Source organism: Phalaenopsis equestris, unplaced genomic scaffold (assembly GCF_001263595.1).
Source record: "Phalaenopsis equestris unplaced genomic scaffold, ASM126359v1 Scaffold000025, whole genome shotgun sequence".
Classification (NCBI taxonomy): Eukaryota; Viridiplantae; Streptophyta; class Magnoliopsida; order Asparagales; family Orchidaceae; genus Phalaenopsis; species Phalaenopsis equestris.
The window spans coordinates 531,290-548,848 of record NW_018164467.1 but is presented as its reverse complement, the minus strand read 5'-3'; the positions used below and the strand labels follow the sequence as shown (position 1 = coordinate 548,848).

Below are 17,559 nucleotides of genomic sequence, written 5' to 3'. Positions count from 1 at the left end.
TCATACATACCATATAATTATGATGTATTTACTTATCTAAGACCTAAAAATAACCTATTTCTTATTCAACTCAGAGCAGTGAGCTAATGTTGAAGGGAAAGTGGCGAACTTGTTAGCCATTTTTTTTTCTCAGAGATCATAGAAGTGAGCATTGAGCTAAATGTCATTTTTCCTTCTAAATTGCACATATGTATCACCCCTACAAATGTTGAATAAAGTATCAAAACGATCATTCCATGATCACACAACTACAAAAAGAAAAAAACCAAGAGACGATCAAAATCGAACCCTATCGTCGCTCTTAGTATTCCAGGTAACGTCAAATGTTCAGCAAAGCAAGCAATGAACTATTGTGGAGACATAACCTCTCGAAAACAAAAGTCTTAAACTCAACATATTAGAACAAACAATCTTAAATGCAAAATAATCCAAACCAATGCAAATGATATGATGTAACATGAAGCCAAGAGTTAAAGGGAGCCGCAGAGAGCCAAGTAAGCTCACTCGTTGAGGAGAGAGTAAGAGAGATAGAAACAAAGAAGGGTCTCAAGCATCTCAGTTGTTGCTGAGTGAGAAAAATGAAGATTAGCCACAAAAAAACAAACCTCGGTCGCATAGAGAGACAGTTGCTCGTTGCAAAATAGGTCGAGTGATACCCTAAGCTGAAAGTTTTATTATGGATTTCGTGAGAGAAATTTGAAATAGTGGAGGGGTAACATCAAAAGAGAAAATAAGTAAACCGCAGAACACAACCTGCAATGGATTGAACACTCCATTTGCTTGACACAATACTGTCCCTTGTCGCGCTTGCGTCGCCCACCCAAACAGTCAAACGATGTTTTCTCCGCGTTCATGGAATGCACCGCCAACCAACCGCCGCACTAAACGCCCCCTTATATGTTGTCATCTTTTATTTTTTTTCTTTTTCAGTCATTTGAGATTTTCTTTTTCTTTGTGATGACACATGTTTAAGGAATAGGCCAGAAAATTTTATTCAATTTTTGCATCCTTAAATATGGTGATTTTTATACCAACTTATACTATTAAAAATTTATGACTCTTTCATATTTTATTTTATTGATGTAGCCATTATGATATCATTCTCAAACATTTCCATGTTATATACTTTTAATAAGCATCATGTCATTCATATGCTGAGTTTATATTTGCAATTTGTGGTTGGAGCTAGTCTCTAGTTGTTCACCCAATAGGTGTTAGCATGCACAAACGTATTAGCCACTCTGTTGAATGGGTAACTAATTCCCAAAATGCATTAAATAGTACTCTTCTAAAGAAAAACATATTGCATACAATAAGACGTATGCATGTCTACCATTAGGATGCGTAGAAAAAAATGGACTCCCCTGCATCGGAGTGATTATTGCATACGGACACCGCACTCAAATTTACGTGCGTTATCCGATCACGATCATTGAAATATATTTTTGTTATTTTTGTTAGAGTGGGGCCCACTCCAAATTTTTCAGGGTCCTAATCAGACACTAAATTTTAAAAATATATTTTAAATTCAATATTACTTTTACAGTTGATAAAAAAAAAAGGTTCTTGATCACTTCTAAGCAAAGACTACTCGGCTGCAAGCGACTCTCATAAACTGATAAATTCACTCCATTTTCTACTTGGCATAAGAAACAGCAACCATCCTCTACCTGCCTTGGCGTGCAGCTAAGAAAATTATTTTATCAAGTTAGCCATTGTAAAATTTGAATTTGGTCTCTTTCCAAGTTGTTGCAGTTAGAGGAGCAGAAAGAGCTGCTGGAAATCAGACTTAGGAAGTTGGAAAGCTGCATCTAATAATGTCGAAGTGGAGTTGGATTGCATTTCTATCCTTTTTCTATTTGTTGCTGTTAAATATTCCTTTTGGATAATAAATGGGTGGAAGGTCTCCTTCAGGTTTGCGGTGAAATTGCTTTGTCACGACTAATTGGCATGTGGATTTTCTTATTTCTTATTAAAATAAAAATCATTCTCTTGCATCATCATGATCATTGGCTTGAAAATCGTTTCTTGCCGCTTCCTTTCGGTCAATGCCCTTCTTTCGTGGTTTAAATCGGGTTCTTTTAGGGTTTTTGCTGTGGATTTGGTTGGCAAGCGGAGCATCGAGGTGTTGAGCGCAATGTGCGCGCGCGCTAAAAGGTCATAGAGCAAGTAATGTACTTGTTTGGATGGGAAGACGGCAGATTTTGGATGGATCTGCTGCGGCCAAGATCGGGTTCGTCTGTGTTGTTTGGCTGAAGTTTGATCGGAAATAAGCCCTTTTTGCGTTGATTGGTATATGGAGAAAGGTTCAACAGGCTCAGAATGGATACATTATGTTCTCAGCTAATCCCATGAGCTTATTCTAAAGGTTTGCTTGACTGTGATTTTGTTAGCAAAATGGTGGTATATATTTTTTTTCTCGAGAAAAGATGTTTTGGTTTGAATTTTGTTGGGAAATTTTTTCTTAGGTTTACCGCCATACCCTTGTTTGTTGTAGCAAATGCTGAAATTGCTGGCTCTCTGTTTGTGCTTCTTTCTTTTGATTCGCGAAGTTTTGCCCAATATCAGCTTCTTGTTATTAAGCAAATCTTCCAAATTTAAACTTTTGTGCAAGTCTTAGTCAGCAAAGTAATTAGTGCAAAAAATGATTTATTTTTGGTTTCCTTACTATTATAGAGTTGACATTGGCTGTTTTGAGACTCAAATTTATTCTTTAATATTAATGTTTTTTGGTTTGAGTGTGCTCTTCAGTGTAGGGTTGGTTACTTCTCTTTTTTTTTTTTTGGCACAATAAATCTTGTCCACTTAAATGTCATCCCTTTTCCTTACTCCTTTCCCTGGAATTCTTCATGTATTTGGAAAATTTAACACACACACACACACACACTCTCTCTCTCCTTCCTTTTCTTGAATGTGCAACTTCTCGTTTACTTGACATCCAAGGCATATAGGATTTGGAGGAGAGAAAATGAAACATAACCTTTTTCCAATTACACAAGAAGTATGGGTTTGCCATTGTAGAGGAATTTTGGTTGTTTTACTTGTTAATTTAAACCATTGTTAGATGCACCATCTACTTTGATTCTTTTACTGATCATATTCCACAATCAGAATAAATTTTGTTTTATTTACTTATAATGTGTAAAATGTTTTGCCTTTCATACTACTCTTTTCCTTTATGTAGGCCATCAAGGGAACTTTTATTTATGCTTTACCTGGAGTCAGCTGCCAAAGTTGATGGGACTGCACATGAAAGTTCTTTCCATCTGCTTCAGTGGACTACTATGCTTGAATTTCATTTGCTGTGGTTAGTTTAAAGATTTGATTTTTGGAACAACAAGATAGTGCAATGAATAATTGCTAAATATAATTATATTAATTCATTCTGCATTTAAATTTTCTAATTAAGCATGTTGTTTCTTTAATTTTCATTACTTCTTTTTTCGTATCTGATCGCTTTACTTCATTCTTGCCAGAAAGGGATCAAAATGGGCCGGATGAAGTGAAATGGGTGTGCAATTGTGCCGCTAATCCTCTAGCAGCATTCAGTTCCAACAGCTCTTACAATTGTTCAACATCTTGTCATTGTATACCAGGTAAAATATTTTCCCTGTTATTGCTTGCCTTGAATTTGCTTACTAAGAAAGTCACTTGTAATATTAAAATGGGAGAACAATCTTACATGTATGGTAAAATACTGCATTCATAGTGGTTAGTTCCACAAGTTTTCATGACCATTCATTTTTTTTATAAGTTACCAGCATGTTTTTTCTATAACATGAGTGCAAATGCTTCTATTCTATGAAAGGATGATAAATTTCTTCTTAGTAGAGGAGTTACAAAAATATGCTTTTTATGATTGGCATCTGTGGAATGAATATAATTGAAAATAAATTCATTTTTAATTCTATGTTTATCATCCTTACGTGCTTGGTAACTTTGAATCAATCAATTTGAATATTATGCTAAACTTGAATATTTGAGTAATTGATCTTTGCAATTGAGCCTTCATGTTCATTTGAATTATCTCCAAGTGTAAAAAGCCCTGAGCTAGTATAGTAGACAATATCACTTTCATGGTTGCTGCTTTATTGAATTATGTGTATAAATTCTTAGTAAGTTATTAGATGGCGTAATACAATGATGCATATTGCTATTAAATCACTAATGGGCTAAACATGTGTATCCTAGGCTTATGAGTTCAACAAGTTGGGGAAAATCTTGGGTAATTATGAACCGTGTATAATTGAGAAAATAATAAATCCATCTTCGTTGGCTAATGGCCTAAGAACTAGTAAGTAGAAGCACATTCCATTTAATCTTTATGGACACCTTGAAATTGATCTCTGCTATAATAATTATCATAATCTTATTTAGTTGTCGATTATGACTCTTGCTAAAAGTAAAAATTTGGCTCTAATGCCAATCGATGCATAGTCAGTGCAGATGCTTTGAATAGCTAGAGAATAGGGGAGAATAGGGGATAAGAAGAAGAGAATAAGAGGAAGAGTAATTTGGCTCATAATCCATGATGAGGAAGAATCTGTATTGAGCATCATTGTCACTTCATAATCTTAAGTCATTAAATGCTATTTTACCTTTATTTATACTAGAAGATGCTACAATTTAAGAATTTATGATCAAATTTATTCTCAACTAACAAATGATACTATTGCCCATGAAAATTTTAATAAAGATAAATAGACTTGTGTGCTAGAAAATTTGTGATAGTAGAGTAATAATAGATTAATTTCTTAGAATTGCATGAAGATTCTATTAGTGTCCATTGCATGAATATTTAGCGCATACATAAATATATGTGATAAGAGAATAACTTTTTTTTTTAAAAGAAAAACCCATAAAGGTAAAAATATTAAGGGGCTTGACCCATTCTAAATTATCCACTATGTAGTTGAAGTTACAACGAGTCACTCTTCTCTCTAAGTGGAATATATAATCAAATATTTTCTCAACTAACAAATGCCAATATTACCCATGAAAATTATAATAATAATAAACATTGAAGTAGTATGTGTTGAATATATAATTAAATTTATTCTCAACTATCAAATGATAATATTGCCCGTGAAAATTTTAATAAAGGTAATATAGGCTTGTGTGTTAGAAAATTTGCAAAGGTAGGGTAATCGATTAATGTCATAACATTGCGTGAAGATTTAACACATACGTAAGTATAAGTTTTAAGAGACCAAAATTGTTTGTTTGGAAAAACCTTGAAAGGAAAAAAATTGTTGGTTTTGACCCAGTTAAAATTATTCACTTTGTAGTTGAAGTTTCAGAGAACCACTTGTCTCTCTAAGTGGATATCATGATGTTACAAATTTTTTAGTGTTATAAAGTTTAGACAACGACAACCACAAGACAATAGTTGGGCTACAACAATCGCAAAATAATAGTTGAAGAATAACAACCATCAAAAGTGGTCGGCGACAATTGGTAGTAGTCAGCATTTCTGACTTTTGTTCGAGAGTGTAAACTTAGCTCTCAACTTCCTTTCCCTTCATTTTGAAATTGAGCTCCTATTTATGGAGTTTTAGGAGTGTATTTTTGTAAATTTACTCAAAATCCCATAACATTCCAATGGATGGTCAATATATATATATATATTTTTATCATAGATCTTTCTTTTAGCATTTATGTGCTTTACTGGTTTCATAAATTGAGTGATCCTGATTTGAACTCATTTTAACATTTCTCTCGTCAAAACATTTGATTTGACTGTAAGAATGCCAAATTCGGAAATTATTTAACTTTTCATTGATGCTTTAAACCTTTCAATTATTGTTCAAGTGCTTGACTTGAGATCATTTGGATATGTATTGAATCATTTTCAGTCTCGCTGGGCCAAACTGTTGAGGTGCTCTGTTTTTCTATAAAATTATTGAAATTAGAGCTCACATGATCTTGAATTTTACTCTGGAAAAATTTTAAAATCTAACATGCATCGAGATTTGTGGCTTTCAAGTGAATTTTGGTGATATATCAAGACTCATGATAATCTATGAAAAGAAATATGATAATAATTTCTATAAAATAATAAGATAGTAGGCAAAATTCATGTCTACCTTCCATCATAGTTGCCAAAATCTCTATATGTTTTCTCCGTAGCAGGCTTTTACCTTTCAAGTTTGACATAGGGTGTAAATTAATTTCTTGGCCTCATGGCTTAACCATCCCACTTAATCCCTTTGTATGGTCAAACACTTGCTTGTATAGTAGTTGTATTCTTGAAAGAGAAGCACTTTAAAGTTACTGATAAGATAGAAAAGCCATGTAATAAACTTTATAAATTTAATTTTACTGTTTTATTTAGCACATTGAAGTTACTAATAACTATAGAAGCATCAGGTGGTAACTTGTTATTTCTCAGTTAGGCATTGCTGCTCAGTTTTTTATTAATTTTATAGAGAGTTTTTTTTTTAAATAGTCAACTTACTGCAAGCATGAATACGGTTATACAATTATATCACATTTCTTCTTAATATAAACCCATTTAAGTACATCTTCATTAAATCATTTGCTGTTATTTTGCATATTATATCAATATATGATTTATATATGTTCGTATCTCAATGACAGCCCAATGATATTCTTGGCAGATGACTTAGGATTGCCAGATGGTGTTCGCTGGAATTGTTCTTGTGCATCTGTTTCAACTCCTCAGGCCACTGAAAGCATATACAGATCCAGCTGTTTTACATCCTGCAACTGTACATTTGGTACAAGTGACCTTAAATTTTAGACAATTACATCATATAATTTTAACCAAACCTAACACTGGTTTTAGGAGATTGCTTCAACAGTTTATTGTCCTTCAACTGTGTGAAAGCTTATGCATTTAGTTTATGGCTCCAGGAAATTTTTGCGACCATGCCTCCACATGAACGTGCTTGTTTGGCTTAAAAACATGGACTAAATACCAACTTTTTTTCATTGTGCTAAATTCAACGACTTGTAGTCACTGGATCAGTAACTTTGTGTGTTAATACCTTGCATGCATATGTAAGGGTGCGTTTTTGGGACTGCTGCACCTTTTTGTAAAGGTGGTTATAAAGTTGTGAAAATAATTTTTTAGAAGCAGAGCTGTGAATCATAATTATTTATATGTTTCTAAATATTCAGACTGCAACTTTCTTATAGCCATTACTCTTTAACAGAACTAGATGCAAAAAATAGCTTCTCGCCATAAAAAAGTTCTAAAATACAACAAGAAAATGATTCCCCAAATAAAAATATGGTGGCATTCTGAAATGGAAAGCAGACAGAAGTTGTCCCAAACAGACCCCTTAAGTCAATATGCATATCTAATTATGGCGTTGATTGTCTCTCTTTATCCTTCCCTTTCACTCACTGCTCTCTCTTTTGTGTTTTTGTGCTTGCAAGTCCTTTTATGTGTAGGGATATATTATTTTTTACAATGATGCAAAATTGTTGCATGCCCGCATATATGATGGTATACTGAGTTAATCACCTTGGCACCTAACTCTTTACTGGTGACTGATACAGGCTCAACTGAAACTTTGGTCGCACAGAGGCCCCTCACCAGAAAGATTGTTTTGGTTGCTTTCCTAGTCTGTGTTGTGATCATATCAATTGCATTATTTGCATTGGTTGCACTTCATGTCTACCGCAAGGAGAAGTTCCTTCATCAACAACAAATATATTCTTCTGCAAGAGACACGAGCTTCACCAGTTCAGCAAACTTAATTAGCTATCGATCTGCTTCATTCTTGCGAAACCAGCATAAGGCTGATACCCTGTTCAGCCCATTCACAGGTACCTTGAGGACTTCTTCCAGTTTCCTTAACTTTTGTGGGTCTTAAAAATAACTGAAGCTTCTTGTTTAATTTCTAACTTCAAATATATGCATTGCTTTGTCTATTAACAATAAAGGCTGAAGCTCCTCTAATTTTTTTATCATCCCTCCCTGTTTGAAGTTATAACCTTGTGCTATGAGGCTGCTCTTGCGTATTGAAATTATAACCTCGTGTTAGGAGGCCTAGCTGATGGTTTTTAATAGAATAAAGTGCCAAAATAGACCCCTGATTGTTTACATGAGGTCATTTTAGTTTGAGATTTATAAAAGTGTCAAATTAGTCCTCAGATTATTTTAATATGGGCTGAATTAGTCCCCAAGGAAGCCTAGTTTAAGGGCTAAATTGATATTTTTATAGACTGTGGGACTAAAGTGGGTCTTGATAAAGAGTTAGAGGAGCATTTTGACACTTTTTTTGTTTTCAATATATTGGACTCATGCCAGATGAATAATTGGACTGTGCCCTTAGCTCCATTAGAGAAGGTCAAAAGCGTCCAAGACTTTGAATTTAAGTGAATTTTCACAATTTATACTGCATGTATGATAAAGGTTTCTAGTATATTTTTCTGAGTAGTAAAATCTAATTATTATTGTCTGATTGTTGATGCTATTGCAGATTGTCCGGCTTTGACATATTCTAGTGCCTTTTTCTTCTTTTTCTTCTTTTTCTGCGTTTGCTGTTATTTTTTAATAATGTTGCACTGTTATATTTTCTTTCAAGTAAATAACTATTAACCAAAAATACAAGTTCCATATACGCCTGCCCAGGCATTTCTATTATTTCCTCTTAGAAGTGATCTAATTCATAACTTTTATGCGGCAGAATTTCTACGCAGGATTACTGTCATATTTAAGGGGGAAAAGCAAACAATACCTGGAACAATTATCCAGTTCTCATTTTTTGAACTGGAACAGGCAACTGATAGATTCTCCGATGCCAACCTTATTGGGCAAGGCGTGAGCAGCAATGTGTTCTATGGCAAACTTTTTGATGGAAGGATTGTTGCGATTAAGAAACTGAAAGCACTAAGTGAGACAGACGAAGATTATGATTTTTTAACTGAGGTGAAAATACCTTTTTTTAATTTATTTTTCCATGGATATTTCTCTTACAATTAACTCATCCAAAAGTTTTGAAAACATGCAAACTGTAGCAATTTTCTGAGTTTTTGTTTTCAAATTGTGTTTCATGTAAACTGAAACATATTAAGATTGCCCAACTTCAATTGTGCACAGATTGAAATAATATCAAGGCTCAACCACTGTCATGTTGTACCCTTACTCGGATACTGCTGTGAATATCAAAGCAGAAACTACGAGAGGCTTTTTGTATTTGAGTTCATGTCAAATGGTAATTTACGAGAATGTTTGGATGTAAAACATGGTAAAGAACCCTTGAGTTGGGTTACTCGAGTTCATGTTGCTTTAGGAGTTGCAAAGGGCTTGGAATATTTGCATGAAGCAGCTGCCCCTAGGATATTGCATCGTGACATAAAGTCCACCAACATTCTCTTAGATGACAATTATAAACCAAAGGTAAGGTAGTTTTCTTCATGTAGTTTTTCTCATGCAAGCATCACACTTTTGTCAAACAAAATATGCGAACTTTTGTATTCTTTGTTTAAAATTTTGTTTTTTTACATTTTAGTTTCTTTATGATCTATAATCTTGTCCTTGTCGAAAGAACTATCTACTTGGTGAATGCGTTTCAAATGCATTTCTTTGAGTCATCATATGCACATCTAACTTGCTAAGAAAGTTTTGAAAATGAACCCCTTAAAAAAAACAACATTTTTCTTATGTTTATGAGAACTGATTCTTTTAGCTGGATTTAACAGCATTCCATGAATTGATATACTCTTTTATGCAGATTACTGATCTGGGCATGGCCAAGTATTTAATGGCCGATGACCTTCCAAGCTGTTCTAGTTCCCCGGCAAGAATGTTGGGAACATTTGGATATTTTGCGCCTGAATATGCTATTGTGGGAAAAGCTTCCCTAAAGTCTGATGTTTTTAGTTATGGCGTAGTTCTTTTGGAATTGATCACAGGGCGCCAACCAATTCAAAAAACAGCTAAAGGTGATGAGAGCCTTGTAATTTGGGTAAGGTTCAAAGCAAAGTTAACTGGAACCTTCAAATTTTTAATAATATTCTTTTAGAATGTTCTCTTGTTTTAGTTCATTTTGTTGATGTTATTAAGTATGTGAATTTTATGAACAAAAATAACAATGATGAGAGCTTTGTATTATGTTTTTGGGTTGGTATTTTTACTTTCATCAGTCTGTCTTTGTTTCATGCCTATTTTATGCAAGTATTAATCTTAAGGGGCATTTACATACCTAACACCAAATTCTCATGTATTTACATATCTAACTTTTTTACATTTTATATTAATACCACCAACATTTCACTAATTTTAACTTCTAAAAAGTGAAATATACTGTTACATGCATAGATGAAGTGTTATGCATGTAGAAATTGAAGTTTACGTGTTAGACATATAAATACATAAGAATTGAGTGTTATGTATGTAAATCTTCCTAATTTTAAACGACCTGAATGCTTAGAATGCCAACTTTTCTGAAATTGCAGGCAACAGCACGTCTGCATGATAGCAAGTTGGTTGTGACTGAATTACCTGACCCTCTTTTAAAAGGAAACTTCCCCGAGGAAGAGATGCAGATAATGGCTCATTTAGCAAGAGAATGTCTCCAGTGGGATCCAGATTCTCGACCAACGATGACGGAGATTGTTCAGATCCTCAACACCATTGCTTCTGAGAAGTATCGGACGGGGAGCTTCCATGAAAACTTCCATATGGTTAGTTTCCGGGTTATTGTTGTGTATATGTGCCTTGTTTTTTTAATAAAATTGTTGTTTGTTAAGAATTGAGAAACTCGTGAAAACAGTCCCCCGTCCTTTTGCAGGAGGCTATTTTAGTTTGAGAGTATATAAAGTGTCAATTTAGTTGAGAAATATTTACATCCTAACTCTGGACCCTAAAATGCATATGAAGTCTAATGATGGGGCGTCACATGATAAGTGGACCCCATTTTAATACATGGGCATGGTCAGTGTTAAATTTGTGGGGCCCACGTGTGCAGAATTTTTGCCTTTAAATATGGGCTGAAATAGTCTTTATGAAAACTCAATTTAAGAATTTGGGGACTCATTTGACACTTTTATATTCTAAGACTAGAAATTGGCCCATGTAAACAGTCGGAGAATTATTTTGACACTTATAATCGTTAATAATTTCTGCTGTATCCAGTGCTTTTGGATATTTAATTAAAGCATTAAACATTTGTTTAAAAGCTTTATTTGCATATTTTATTTACCTGTCAATATCATTATCTATCGCTTTTGCTGATCTCTTTTTACAAAATTACATGATTAACGAACTAATCGGGCAAAAAAATGTTCACGCATGTTCATTTAATAATCAAGTATATATAATGAAATCCACACATACCTGTTTAGTTAATCAAACAAACATGAACGAGTTCTTATCAACCTCGCAATTACTTTCTAATTTCTCCTATCTTGTTAGCATAAATACAGCACAAAGAATTATTCCATGTATGCTTTTTTATTTTCTTTTCCTACATCGTATGGTTTCATTCTTCCGTTTGTTCTCTATAGGGACTCCATTGGCGCAGCATCAAAAGCACCACTGCTTCAGACAAATCACAACACTGTTCACCTGCTATAAAGGAAGTAGAACTAGCTCAAGATACTTCAAACGGAACACAAGAGCAGAGCTCATTGACTGAATTAAATCAAGAGAACTCAGAGAGAGTTCATCTTAATTGGCCTTTCTCGTCAAAAAATGATCAGAACTTGCGTGGGGAGAAGCCAAAAAATCGAGAGATGGTTCTTTCGGCCGAGTACATGCACGAACTGGTGTTCCTAGCATCAGCTTTTCAGAATAGGGAATCCTCGGAGGAAGATGTGGATCTCACTGAACCCCGTTTCGAGTCTTTTCTGTGATGAGACAGATAGATATCTCGCAATTCTAAACAAAATAAATTATTTTTTTGTAAAGTGAAATGTTAGGGACAGTAAAGTCTGTGTTTTGATTCTTCAAATGCAGCGCTTTGCTTCTTATCGTTTCTTATGTAAATTTACTTTTCCGGCTTAGATGAACACTGAATTGTAATCGCTTTTGGGAAGATTAGATTGTAGTTGGTTGGAAGGTGGTGTTCGATGTATTCTGACGAGAGGGGAGAGGGGAGAGGGGAGAGGGGAGAGGGGAGAGGGATGAGGAAGCTGACTGGCACAAAAAGGAGTTCTATATTCTTTTTTTTAAAAAAAAGAAAAGCAGCCCTGAAAATTTTTAATTATGTTCATTTAGTAAATTTATATACGCTCTTCTACTGCATAATAATGAAATGAACTTATCCTATGGTATGTACATAGGTGTAAGGCTTTGAAATTGAGTTTATATATATTTTTCGGGAAATGTGAGCTAAAATGCAATATGTGCGATTTGAATCTATGATAGAGAAATTGTACTCTCAACCACTATTTCATGTGTTAGTGCAAGGTTAAATGCGTTGAAATGACGTATCTATGTGTGTATGTAGGCTTGCATGCATATGTATATAGGGGTTTTAAGTAGAGACAACATTTTTCCTATCTTTTTTATATGTCCAACTTGGAAAATTGTAATATTTATTTCTTTAACACTTACATTTATACTATCATATAAAAATACAATTAATATTTAATTGTTTATAGAAATATATGTTTATGCGTATCTTTGGATATTATTATGAGATTAAAGTATTAAGCAAATAACAATGAATATGTGTTAAGTTTGTAAATGCATAAAAATATTTGGTGTGTCTGTGTGTGTTTGTGTGTGCGCAGTTTTATAATAGAAGTTATTTTCATGTCGATAATTCGAATGTTATCATATATTATCTATTTAATGTGTTGACATTGAATATTTTTGTGAACTCACAACATTGGTTCTGAAAAAACTTCAAATCTTTCTAGAAAATAATATGGGGGGAAAAGTATAAAAAAAATCCGAGAAGAAAGTCAGCTTGGCCTATTTGAAATTTCAGGTAAATAAAATTTGATTGTTTTCAATTCATTATTGCAATCTCAAATAATCATAAAACTTCCAATTTTCTTATAGAATTATATTTTTTTTATGAGGAATACACAAGAAGACATGTATTCCAATTCCAAAATTCCCTTCAACTTGGAATGCAAAATTGACGGACAAATTTGAGAGGCATTTACATACATGCCACAAAATTTTTATGTATTTACACATCCAGTATCTAAACATTCATATTTACATACATACCCCTCAACTCTTTAACATCACTCAATACTTGAAAAAAAAAAAATGGAATACAATTTTTTATGATTGGATTTACTACACCAAATTGTAAATGTCATAACTTTGGCTATTGGATATGTAAATACATAATAATTGTTTGGTAAGCATGTAAATTTTTCATAATTTAAATAAATCAGTTTTTTAGATATTTTTACCAACATGGCACGTAAAACTCCATTAGTTACGTATTCCACGCTCAAAACTTGTTAATAAGCATGAATTTGGCACTCCGGCTCTGAAGGGATTCGCGCGGGAACCATATTGCGATGCTCAAGTTGCTCTCCCCCCTCAGTCGCAGCTTCTAATCCGCTCCGGCGCAAGCAGATCATCGCGGAGTTGGCTTGCGACGCTGCTCTCAGTTTCCTCCTCCAACTAAGATTCGCGGCTGCACCCTCCAATCGGCTCCGGCACAAGAAAATCACCGTCTTCACCTGGAAGATGTTCGCGTTCATCTTCCTCTTCATTTCAACCCAGTTCCATGATTTTGTTAAGATTTTATTGTTGGATAAGGTGGAGACCGTCACAATTTAATTAGCTTTCTAATTAATAATCGCTCAACTAACTTCTCACCTTTCACCCACCTACCACATCCCACTTACCGCTAATTTAGCTCTCATCTACCTTTCTCATAATTTCTATAAATAGTCTCTTATGGCTTGTCATAAACAAACTAAACAAGGGCAAGTCAAACTAGGCCAAGTCAAGTCCTTTAAGAAAGAAAGAGAGGAAGAGAGAGAGATGATGAGAGAAGAAATAAAGATTTTCTTATAAATGTGGAGGCGTTCGACGAAGTAATTTTTCGAAGAAATAAAATACTCTGCAGCTCCGTGAACGTAGAGAAATTTGCCGAACCACGTAAATCTGTGTGTCGCTCTAGTGTTTTCTCTACGTGCAATTTTTCTCGTTCCACTTTTCTCTTCATTGTCGTCATTTTTTCAGAACAACTGATATCAGATCCTTGAGTTCGAATTTAAGGAAGAATGATGGGCAAATATGAAGTGATGACATCGGAGATCGAGAAGTTCAATGACACAGATTTTGTTTACTGGAGGATGCAGATAGAGGACTGCCTCTTTGGGAAGAAACATCATCTTACGTTATTGAGAAAACGACCGGAAAAGATAGACGATACAGAATGAAATCTTTTGGATCGACAGGTTCTTGGGGTTATTCAATTAATCTTGTCGAGATTGGTTGCCCACAACGTCATTAAGGAGAGGACCTCTGCAGATCTCATGATAGTTTTATCAGATATGTATAAAAAACCATCGACGAATAACAATGTGCATTTGATGAAGGTGTCTCTATTGCTCAACGCCTGAATGATTTTAATAATATCACAAATCAATTATTGTCTGTAGAAATTAATTTTGATGATGAGATACGTGTGTTGATATTGTTAGTTTTATTGTCAAATAGTTGCGAATTCATGAGATGACAGTTAGTAGTTCTGTATGTAAATCTAAGCTGAAATATGATAGTATTTATGATTTGATTTTGGCTGAGGAGGTGCGCAAGAAGGATTCTAGCGAGGTTTCCTGTTCAAGTTTGGCGCTAAATGTTAATTCCAGAGGAAGATCACATGACAAGAACTCAAACAGAGGAAAATCAAAATCAAAATGTGGTCAGCATGCAACCTGCTGGAATTGTGCACAAAAAAAAAAAAAACTGTAGGAATCATAAGAAGAAGGAGAATGATGACGCTAATGTTGTAACTAAAGAAATACATGATGCGCTATTGCTGACAATTCACAGTTTTTTCGATGACTGGATACTGGATTCAGGTGTTTCCTTCCATACATCTTCCCACCTGGAGTTGATGCAAAAGTATATTGCAGGTGGCTTTGAGAAGGTACATATGGCTGATGGAAAAACTCTGAGCGTGGTGGGGATGAGAGATGTTGATATTGCACTCCTAACAAGAGCAAATGAACTTTGCAAAAAGTCAAACACTTTCCTAAATTGAAGAAAATTCTCATTTCTGTCGGGCAGCTCAATGAGGGTGGTCATTCAGTAGTATTCTCAGATAGTACCTGGAATGTTACCAAATGAGCATTGGTATTGGCTCGGGTTAAGAAAACTGAAACATTATATATGACTATAGGTTTACTCAGACGTAAACACATGAATCAAAAGTGCATTATGATGAAGCAAAAGAATGTTCATTTCTTGAAGAGTGGCAGAGCGCCAAAGGCAGGAAAACCTTGCAAATGGTGAAGAAGCACATAGCTATGAAGAAATCTTGCAAGATGAGAATTCGAGCAAGTGAGAGTTGACCAAAAAGGAGGAGACAGATTCCCTACCAGGGAATTAGACTTGGGAGCTGACAGAACTTCTACCAAGGAAGAAGACATTGCACAACAAGTGGGTGTACTGTGCGAAGACTGTGTTTGGTGGCAGTAAGAGATACAAGACTGGACTTGTTGAAAAGGGCTTTCAACTTAGACAAGATATTGCCCATGTAATAGAGTTATTAGCAGATACGGGAGTAACCCAGAAAAGAGCTTGGAGGGACCAAGTTATGTTGATGTTGATATATCAACTAACGGTTGTCAACCGTTATTTTGAAAATAATGATTTTTTTTTAAATAAAAAAATAGTTTTAATATGTGTGATTTTTTTTTATTTTTGAAAGTAATATTTTAATTTTTAAAATAGATGAGACCAAACGAGTTTCACATATTAAATGGTTTGGATGACTGAGCGCGATACGACATATAATACACTATCCCGAAGGATAAGTATTTCACATGACAGTAGGCTCAACCACCTAAACTAAAGAGTTTGTGACATCCGTCTGGTCTGCAAAATCTTTTATGTATGACCGACAAGTTCCCCTATCTAATATAAGGATTAGATAGGGTTTATTTTACCTGAGTTTCAAGTTCTTTGCAGAGGCAAGCACCTATAGTTACTTACATCTTAAATGATCGGAGTCACTTAGAAAAACTCTCGATTAAGATCAATGGTTCTGCCTTCAAGATTTTAAATATTATGTTTTTAAGATTGGACATGGGAAAATCAAATGGGAGTGACTCAAATAGGAACAATCATTTTAAGGAATCCAAAGGAATGAAGAGTGAGAGATGTCACGAATCCAAGGAGAACCCCTATGACCTCTCAACTATCATATTGTTTGTATTGTTTGGCTTTTGGCTTTATGTCTTTAAAATGATGTTATTCAATGTTTAATCATGCAATTTATTTTTAGAATTTAGGACTTACATTCGCACAATATATGATCGTGCAAATACCCTAGAAAGATAGAAGAATTTACATCGTGTTGTACGCTAATCTCATAATCCTAAAAGTATTAGAACTTATAATTGCACAATAGGGTTGTGCAAAAGCCTAAAGATAATGTATGAGGATTCAAGTTGAGCTAAGCAAATTACCTCGAAGTCTTATGGGTTGTTATTTAAACTAAAGAAAATGTTTAGTTGTCGTAGACTTATTGTACTGCTCATCATCTTTCGTCTGCTACGTCACAATCGTATTGCCCACGGAAGAGTTGCTTCATACTCAATGTAGCAATAGTTTCAGATTTAGTGTCTTATATGTGAGCGTGCGATATTGTTATTTGGTGACTTACTGTTGTATATCTCCTAAACTAGACTATATCCTAAAAGTTTTGTGGTTAACTTAAAACATGCATAAACAAACTATGTTATAAGGAAGAACAATAAATGAAAACATTATAAGGTGCGGTAAGAGTATAAGAAAAAGCAGTAAAGTGCTATAAATGCACTATAAATTTTGGGTACCTGAGTTTCTTGTTATTGTTGTACCTGTAAATGAGATCAACATCGCAGGTAACTAATTATAATAGAGAAATTTAGCTAGTAGGACAAACATGTGTTTATGTATAGCTAAATATATGACGGCGTAGCATATGAAAAGCCTTGAGAAAAACTGAAATCGACCCACAGAGACTCGAAACAAATTGTAGGAAAAAATACAAATAAATAAAACAAAAAACAATGTCACATATAAAGGACAAAGGGTAGGAGATTTATATGTGACATTGGAAATGTCCTCAATTGTCAGGAGGATTTGAGTGTAATATTCATGTTGAAATCCCAGAGCATTACGTTATATTTTATGTCAAGTTATGATGAGAATTTCATTATTTTATTTAATTAAATTAGTCATGAACCACAACCTAGTGCATATCTTGTCTATTGTTTTAACTAACTTATAAATTAGGGTCAGGTGCCTAGTTTCAATGTTCATATGAAAATTAGGTAGATGAACTCTCACGTAGGGTGTGGTCCTAAAATCTAGGAGGCTTACACTTTAACTTGAGCCTGAAGTGTTTTAAAGTATTTGTCTTCAATTAAGTGTTTTCCAACTAATCCTTAAAC

The 17,559-nt window shown here is 34.3% G+C and overlaps 1 protein-coding gene across 3 annotated transcripts; it reads left to right on the top strand.

Annotated features, from left to right (window-relative positions):
• Positions 1-1,693: 1,693 nt before the first annotated feature.
• On the top strand, positions 1,694-11,967 carry LOC110018604 (receptor-like serine/threonine-protein kinase NCRK). 3 transcript variants are annotated; one of them, XM_020715963.1, is made up of 11 exons: positions 1,694-1,914; positions 2,086-2,368; positions 3,185-3,307; positions 3,477-3,596; positions 6,621-6,740; positions 7,528-7,797; positions 8,661-8,902; positions 9,074-9,373; positions 9,708-9,941; positions 10,432-10,659; positions 11,482-11,967. In XM_020715963.1, the coding sequence occupies exons 3-11, from the start codon at positions 3,238-3,240 to the stop codon at positions 11,827-11,829; spliced, it is 1,932 nt and encodes a 643-aa protein (XP_020571622.1). In that variant the 5' UTR covers positions 1,694-1,914; positions 2,086-2,368; positions 3,185-3,237; the 3' UTR covers positions 11,830-11,967. The 3 variants fall into 3 exon arrangements, with proteins under 3 accessions (XP_020571622.1, XP_020571624.1, XP_020571623.1); XM_020715965.1 differs by having other exon boundaries at positions 1,694-1,921; XM_020715964.1 differs by lacking the exon at positions 1,694-1,914 and having other exon boundaries at positions 1,928-2,368.
• Positions 11,968-17,559: the final 5,592 nt, after the last annotated feature.